The sequence below is a fragment of the Chenopodium album genome, chromosome 27 (genome assembly GCF_948465745.1).
Source record: "Chenopodium album chromosome 27, dcCheAlbu1.1, whole genome shotgun sequence".
In the NCBI taxonomy this organism is placed as follows: domain Eukaryota; kingdom Viridiplantae; phylum Streptophyta; class Magnoliopsida; order Caryophyllales; family Amaranthaceae; genus Chenopodium; species Chenopodium album.
In genome coordinates this window covers 34913278-34922207 of record NC_137860.1, presented here as the reverse complement: position 1 = coordinate 34922207, position 8930 = coordinate 34913278, and the positions used below count along the sequence as shown (strand labels likewise).

General features: G+C 36.0%; 1 protein-coding gene and 1 pseudogene across 5 annotated transcripts; one reads left to right on the top strand and one right to left on the bottom strand.

Annotated features, from left to right (window-relative positions):
- LOC145619210 (alanine--tRNA ligase, chloroplastic/mitochondrial-like) lies at positions 1-6676 on the bottom strand. Of its 5 annotated transcripts, XM_081673848.1 has the most exons (13): positions 6497-6676; positions 5745-5870; positions 5443-5651; positions 4751-4929; positions 4299-4377; positions 3765-3899; positions 3497-3646; positions 3233-3343; positions 2215-3132; positions 1687-1959; positions 1267-1476; positions 614-771; positions 1-509 (listed from the first exon to the last, which is right to left on the bottom strand). In XM_081673848.1, exons 1-13 carry the CDS (start codon positions 6567-6569, stop codon positions 173-175), a joined length of 2958 nt encoding a protein of 985 aa, XP_081529974.1. In that variant the 5' UTR covers positions 6570-6676; the 3' UTR covers positions 1-172. The 5 variants fall into 5 exon arrangements, with proteins under 5 accessions (XP_081529974.1, XP_081529975.1, XP_081529976.1 ...); XM_081673849.1 differs by lacking the exon at positions 6497-6676 and having other exon boundaries at positions 5735-5867; XM_081673850.1 differs by lacking the exon at positions 6497-6676 and having other exon boundaries at positions 5443-5658; positions 5745-5855.
- A 1118-nt stretch (positions 6677-7794) lies between these two features.
- Positions 7795-8169, top strand: LOC145620148 (auxin-responsive protein SAUR68 pseudogene; annotated as a pseudogene).
- Positions 8170-8930: the final 761 nt, after the last annotated feature.

The window sequence follows — 8930 nt, the reverse complement described above, 5'->3', positions numbered from 1 at the left end:
TCCACATAAAAATGAAGTTCTATTTCTCACTTATCAAAGATTATTCTTGCTATACATATTTGCAATCAATATACTAGCACTCATATGGGAGTGCATTGTATAATTTGTATCCTTTTTTTTTTTTCCTAAGCCAAAAAAAAAAAAAAACGTCAATAATGGTATAACTTCTACCTCAGCTTGCTTTCTCTGAGAGAACAGTAATAATTTCATCCCGTGCTTTATCGAGAGCAGCTGATAGATTCTCAGGCTTCCTTCCGCCAGCTTGTGCGAAATTAGGTCTTCCACCACCACCTCCACCGCATAACTTGGCAATAGGTCCAATGAATTTCCCAGCTTGAATCCCCAAATTAACGACTCCTGGTGTAAATGCAGCAACTAAACTGACCTTTCCTGCACCAGGAGAAGATCCCAAGATCACAGCTGCAGGATCTTCCATATGGTCTATCAAAAACTCAGCCGCACTCTTGAGTGAATCAGCATCTGTGTCGTCCATAGACTCGACTATTACCCTGTATTTAACATGAGGAAGAAACATGAAGTTGTGGCCAAAATAATCCTGACAAGTTTTATGAGTAAGTTCTGGGTATCTGGAACAATGCGAAGTACTCCGTACCTGACAATCTTTGAGTCCCCTACAGTAAAGGCTTTATCAAGAATGGCTGATGCTTTATATACAGCTGCTTTTGCACGAGCAGCTGAAACTTCGTTTCTTGTCTGTCGCAACTCTTCTAACAGGGCTTCTACCCTCGGCGTAACTTCTTCAGCTTTGACCTTCATAAACCAAATGCTAACAATATGAATAAATATTCAGAATTAACAGGATCAACTTTTATACGTATTTCTTTTTGCCCCTAGACTTTTGGGGAGTAAATGAACCACACCACCAAAGTGCATCTGCTGGGGTTTGATTCCTTTAATACAAGGTCATAAGGAATAATCCCAACACTAGAACCTTGCTTAGTTAAGGGGAGCATCATTTACAGAAGAGTTGAATTAGACCATGCCATATACAGTATTCATAAAAGAGTAGCCACAAGTCCACAACGGCACATGCTTATAATACTGGTTCATGTAATAGGAATAATATGCGTGCAATTGATATCTACAGACCCACAATTAGACCTTCCAAGTCAAAAGGAAAAAATTTCCATATAATGAAAAAAAAATTTTGGACTTGAAAATTGAGCTAATTTCCCAAGTCAAAGCAACAAAGAAGCAAATAAACTATGGATTATAAAATTTTGCAGTAAAGATCAGTAAACATACTTTAAGGGTAGAACATAAATTCTTCATATAGTTGTCCCTAGTTAAGATGTATTCAATGAAGGCATCGCCAGCAACAGCTTCAATACGTCGAATGCCAGATGCAACTGCCTGTTCTGAGATTATTTTGAAGCCACGTATTTCAGATGTGTTGCTCACATGAGTGCCACCACAGAGTTCCAAGGATACACCAGGGACTTCTACAACACGAACCTAGGCACAAAAAAGTTCAAGAAAAATGTAAAAAACAAGCCATTACCTTTTTCTTTTGCATATTGAGATTTCTACACCTCAAACATACAATTGGGAGAACCAGAGGAAATATCAAAACTTCTCTTTCATGAGTATACACCATTATTTACTTCTGAATATAATATCTAGCAAAATACACTTTGATCACACAGTTGGGGAATTGAATCTGACCTGTTCTCCATATTTTTCTCCAAACATTGCAATAGCCCCAGCTCTTTTTGCATCATCTAGTGCCATCACTTTAGTTTGAAGTAGTGTAGCATCCCCAATCCATTCATTGATAAGCCCTTCAATTTCAAGAATTTCATTGTCTGAAATTGGTCGATGGAAGTTGAAGTCAAACCTTAGACGGTCGAAGGCCACCAAAGAACCAGCCTGTGATGTCTCCTGCCCAACGACTTTCTTGAGAGCAGATTGTAGCAAATGAGTAGCAGTATGATGAACCTGGAAAAATCATAATGCATAAAGTTTACTAAGAATATAAACTTATACATCGAGTAAAGCGAGGTAGAACAAAAAGGTCAAGAAAGTATTAAGGCACACAATTTTACTATGGTAAAATTAAGTTATCAGCACATAATCCTCACCCTCCATCCTCCAATAACTCACTCTCCTATCACCACATTTCCCACTCTGGGCCCTCTAAACAATGTCTTCCTAATGTAAATACAATAACATTACTCGGACTGAAAGACATACCTTAGCCCTCTGCCTGAGTTTGGGATCAACTGCAGCCTCCACTAATTGACCAACCTCTAAAGCACCCTCTGTTATGATTCCCTTGTGAACAAATATGCTACCAGAAATTTTCTGGACATCTTTCACCTGCACAATACCAATTGGTTGACTATCAGCTCTGCTGACGTAGAGAAACCCGTGGTCTCCTATTTGGCCACCTGATTCAGCATAAAACGGAGTTCTATCCAACAAGACTTCTACTTCATTTCCTTCATTAATCTCCTCCACAGGCCTTCCATTCACCAACAAGCCTTCCACCTTTGCCCTTGCAGAAAGGGTCTCATACCCCAGAAATTCAGTCTCTGGAATGGTTTCTGCTAGATCTGCATCATTTCCAACTGCAAGTCTAACTGTATTATGAGCAGACTGGGATTGCTGCCTTTGGTTTTCCATTTCAACATTAAATTCGTCCATATCTACTTGGATACCAAGCTCTTGTGCAACTTCTACAGTTATCTCCACAGGAAATCCATAAGTATCATACAAAAGAAATGCATCTTTCCCAGATAAACATGGCGTACATCCATTTGCACTGCCATTTGATAATGCTTCTTTTAATTTCTGGTCAAGTAACTTTTCTCCTCTCTCCAATGTCTGCACAAACCGTAGTTCTTCCCTTTTTAACTCCTCAAGAATACGAGGAGCCTGGCCCCTCACATCTGGGTCAATTTCATAGCTTAGGTCTATAACTTTCTGCGCTATTATTGGCAAGAATGCTCCTTCAAGGTTTCCTTTACCATCACCCTTTATGCCAAGCAATCTTCCTGTACGAACAGTTCTCCTAATAAGACGACGTACTACATAACCTCTTCCAATATTTGATGGTACAACACCATCCGATATAAGATATACGACAGCACGCATATGATCTCCAATTATCTGAAAAATGAGCAAGCTTTTAGATGAATAACAAGTTTTAAAGGACAAGGATCACTCTTTATTTTTCCTCCCTCTGAAAACACATACAGCCACCACATACTTTAAGTTTTGTCTTTGTGGATTCATCAGCAACAGAATAGGAAACATTCGCCAATTCTGAAGCCTTCTCTATTATTGGATAAATCAAGTCTGTTTCATAATTATTGGGAACCTGCAGGGAACAGATGACTCAGAACCATATAAGCATATGATAGTGTATATCTACTACATGCTTTAAAAGAAGATAAGCAAACATATTTCATTCTCTATAGAAGAGGAGGCTGCTAACTACCAAATCTACTTCATTCATAGGATCTGCCTTTACCTTCTGAAGTATACAAGCCAACCTTTCTAGACCAAGACCAGTATCTATATTTTTTTGTTTTAGTGGTTCAAGCGATCCATCTTCTGTCCTGTTATACTGCATGAAAACCAAGTTGTAAAATTCAAGGAATCTTGTATCATCCCCTAGATCCTGCATAGAACAACATGGTCAACAGACAATATCTGTCATAAACGTGGTTGATCTTCATCGACAAAAGTGATGAAAAGAGCATGAATTAGAACAAAGAATCAAGTACAGATATACATACAACATCCAGAGAACCTCTTTCAGGATGGAAATCATAATAAATTTCAGAACATGGACCACAGGGACCAGTCACTCCACTGGACCAAAAGTTATCTTCTTCACCCATCCTCTTTATGCGCTCTATAGGAACACCAACCTGAGCAATGGCAAGTTCATCAAGTCTTTATATCCAAGGATTTCAAATGGTCATTAAAATATTTAAGATGTACTTCAAAAGTTGAACCAAACTTCTATCAGTGGTCAGATGCGCAAGTGTGTTCAATTCATCTCTATCATGATGGATGCTACTACTGATTTTGAAGTGAAAAAAGTGGGCCTAGAAGAATGAAAATACATAAAAATGGATCTTTAGGGAAGAAACAGCTGCAACACAGTTAAAATTTAAAAATAAAATTGTAATATAAAAGAATACAGCTACATGTTATGTTAACAAACATATGAACTATGAAGTAGGCAATAGAGAAGAAAAGAGTACAGAAGATAACTGTAAAAAATGAGAAAAAAAAAATAGAGGTTAATTTTCAGACCAGCTCACCTCATCATGCCATAATGCAAAAGCTTCGTCATCATCTTTATAAACACTAACCCATAATCTGTCTGCTGGCAAATCAAACCTGTTACAAGTTTCGATTTTAGTTTTCCAGGTTCCATGAAAAGGTTGAGTACTATTAATAAGATATTAAGAGAAAAAATTGAATAGACCTTATTAAACTCTGAAGTTACTTATAAACATGTTGGTACTCTCAACAGTATCAGATGAATCTTAACTGTCACAGTTTTTGTTCTTACATGTTTTCACTTCCACATACTAGTAGATTCTCCACAAGAGAAATCTCTTTGCCCTAATTCTCCTTTAAAGTGTGCCACTTGTAAATTCAAGATGGAGGGAGAATATCACAGATAGATACTTCCCATAATAAAAAGCATTCGTATTCCTGGTTTGAGCAGTATGCTTCATAAACATCAGAAGATGTTAGTTCAACTTACTCTTTGGTTGAAAGCTCCCATGCCCATGCAATTGCATCTTTCTTAAAATAGTCTCCAAAGCTGAAATTCCCACACATTACAAACATCGTATGATGGCGAGCTGTTCGACCAACGTTTTCCACATCATTAGTACGTATGCACTTTTGAGCAGTAGTAGCTCGAGGCACTCGTCTAGGAACCTAACCATTATATATCCATGATGATAACAAAGGATTTGAGAAACTTAATTATATATGTAAATATACAGCTATGAATTTTCATGGGTGTTTAAGAACAAGGTTTCTATCTTGTCAAATAAAAAAAAAGAAAAAAAAAAAGAAAAATAAGGAACAAGATTTCTAATTTTAGGAACATCTCAAAGCATCTTCTCTATTAGTAGGTGATACGATTGATACAAAGAATACATTTCTTTTTAGGCTGAAAACCTTCCTCAATTTCATGCCATACAAAATAAAAAAAGACATGCACAGATGCAATTATGCCCTTGAGCTTCTCCACAAATCTTTAGAAGGGTACAGGCGTACAGCAAGTTCAAGAACAGTCATTAAGGTAAAATAGTGATGGAGGAAATACAAACACCATCATGTTAATATGATACAGCAATATATAAAGTGATGATAGTATAATAATTACATGATAAAGCTCATGGATTCCCTTTAATTTAAAAAGCAAGGTAATGGTGCAAAGAATACCTGCCCCAAGAATATGGGCTTGAACTGGAGCATTCCTGCAATTGTCAAGAGGACAGTAGGATCATCGGGCACAAGAGACGAACTTGGGAGCACCTTATGATCACGGGTGGCAAAAAATTCAAGAAATCTCCGTCTTATAGAATTCCCACTATTGGGGTCATCTACAGGCTTTTCCTCCACCACTTCTTCAGTCAAAGACTGTGCAGAAGCTGAAAACTGAATAATTAAGTTAAATGTACTCATCAATGGAAACTCAGGAACAGTCATATGCATCGGTGACAGAAAAACATACAATCAAGAACCTGATACTCTTTTGGTGAGAATCTTAGTAGGTCGTGCTCGTCTGACACTTGAGTGCCCTTGAGTGAATCTACTAGAATGCGGTAAAACTAGCGTCTTTATAACCAAACTTGCATAATTTCTACAACCTATCATGAAAGAAAAAAAATTAGGAATAGCAAAAGCGAAAACACAAGCAATACACAAGATTATACAAACACTAATGGTGCAAAAATTAAGACAACAGTAAACAATGTTTTATGTAGAAAAATTAGAAATGTAATCATAATCACAGGGGTCTAGCCCTTCCCCTAGTCCATTGAACGCTGAACTAGCAGAACCGCTGAACTGGAACCCGGCTCTAGCCTGGATTTGGGCTGTTTAGTGTGTTAATTCCAAGTTGGTAGCCAGCAAACTACTTCCCTAAATCAAACATATTTTTGCCAACAACATTCTTAACCTCAAGCTAATCGAATTCAATTTCTTTCCTTAAATTCAATAAAAAGGTTGAAACTTTATTCAAGAAATTGGGCTAACCTAGAATTTGTATCCCTAAAACGGTAGCAAAATTAAGTTTCATACAATTAACCATAATAATTAGCAAAATTTTCAGTTTTTGGGATGAAATTATTAATTCTTCTCTTTCAATTGTAAAATAAATCAATAAATTGGCAATAATTTAAACTAAAATGACACTTAATTTTACAGAGCAAGAAAAAGTAAAAATTCAGACATTATATTTAAAGAAATAGAGAGAGAGAAAGAAAAAAATTACCATGGGAAATGAGAAAAGTGGGTTTGATCCTGGAGACCAAGCTGGAAGTGGGTAGAAGCGCATGGCTCGCCATTGTTACCTCTCTCTAGTTTCTCTCTCTAGTTTCAGACCTCAACAATGCCTAAATTTTAATAGTTGGGTAAGAGACAGTGGATTGAGAGGGAGAAGATAAGCTCCCATAGCCATGGAATATAATCCACTTGTTAACTAATTACACCTTTGACCTTACAAATATGATTAGGGAATAATTTGGCTGAAATTGATTTGTTTTAATAAAGTCCGTTTCAATTCCATTTTTCAAAAAATAAAATAAAGCTTACATAACGTATGAGTAATTTTTATTAGAAAATTTGAAATTAACATATTATTTACCGATGAATACGTTCTCTATAAGCTTAAGGTGTTGCTCATTTGAGACTATAATATTCATATAATCTCAAAATTAAGGTATTGTTCTTTCTATTCTGACAACTCTTAGCCTAGTTAATACGTATTTGGGTTTCCCTTCCAAAATAAAATAAAATAAATAAATTTGGTCCAAAATTTTGAGTGCAAGTCATGAACACGCTCCTTCATCTCAAGGTCCGCTTACAAGAAAAGGAAAGAAAAAAAACCAATATTGGCATTATAAATAATAACACCTGGTACACCCAACACGACACCACTTCAAGTTATACTGAGATTTACATTTTAAGGGAAAGTTGTTGTAGATTTGCGGTTTATGTCATACTTTATATATATATTGATTTATAGATTATGGTTATTAGTCCTTAAATAACTTCTATGTATGGAGTTTATCAGAAGTGGTTCATTGATCAGTAGAAGTACTAGAATAAATTTCAGTGGATGAAACACAAGTAAGGGTGTAATATTATCTAAAGATAATGTAGAATTCTACTGCAAGGGTTTGTTTTGTTTCACACAAATGACATGAACACAATCATACAGAAATAAAGGGCACATTTCCTTCTTCCAATTCCATCTATTCTTTTCTGATGAACCACATATTGTTCGTGTAGCCGTGCCATTGTAAGGACATAGGAGACATATAGGCCTAAACTTGCACGAAAAAAATGCAGTTTCATTGCATTATTGGTAGTTCTAGTCCAAAACATATCTACATTATTCCACATGTTTTTGCTCCAAAAAATCAGCTTCTTAGAAGTCAAGTACTAAATGAGTGTCCTTTGGTCAATCACCTAAATAAGTGTAGTATATAACTTCAACTATTTCGCGTTGTTTTCTTGTGTTTTTAAGCATTTTAATTCCCTCTCTTTCTGCCTCAGTAAGCTAAAATCATGGTAATTAGTACCAAGAAATTGTTCAAGTTGACAAGAAAGTGGCAAGATAAGGCTACACCTAAGAGAAGAGTTACATGGCCTAAAAGAGCAGTGGCTGAAAAAGGTCATTTTGTAGCGTATACCATAGATGGAGGACGGTTTATGATTCCCTTGTCATATCTGAAGAGCGAGGTGTTTAGAGAGCTGTTTCGGATGGCAGAAGAAGAGTTTGGGGTGCCTAGTGATGGACCGATCACACTGACTTGTGATTCAGTTTTCATGGAGTATGCAATGTTTATTGTTAGAAACTATGCATTTTTTGATCTTAAAGACGCGCTCCTTTCCTTGGCTGATTTCTGTTGCTCATCTTTCGGATTATATCGAGGATCATAATCATCAAAATTTGTGAAAATATAGCTTTCTGACAGAATTTTTAACTTGTATGAAGTATGTACTAGTAATCATTGTAAATTCTAAGAAATGATTCATGAATATATCAAATCAAGTATATTTATTTCATTTCATCAGCGTACAAATGGTAATTTACTACTGCAGTTATAGTTCAGAATTTCAGATACAGTAGCATAACTTTTGATGATTCTGAAAACTAACAGAAAAATGAATAACTACCTGTGTACCTCTAGTAGTTTCTAGAAACTAGTTTTCCAAAGAACAGAAAACTGAAAACTCGCAACAATAAAGAACACTCCCTTAGATTAGATAAACGAGTTATGTGTGATCCACCTAAAAAACTGGTGATAAATCAACAGATATCTTTCTGCTGTATTAAACAATACAGAAAATAGTAGATTTTATCAGGTACTTTGTGGTACGCCTCAAGTTTATGGTACAGAAAATCCGTCCTGCAGTACAGAATTTCATTTCTTAGGATAACTGGATAAGTTAAGGCCTATATATAATGGTGCCAGTTGTTTAGGCAACGTTCACACAATTTTAACAACCTTACATCATATGGAACACGGCGAGTTTAGCTACATCTGTCAACTTAGATTTAATGATCCAAATACTACCCCATGTTAGCTTATTCCAATGTCGGATAGTAAGGAAAAATTCTGGGTAGCTTGATAAGATACAAGACATTACACTTCAACAATCTACCTGATGAATTAGCTCAAACGATAGCTTCATGCCTT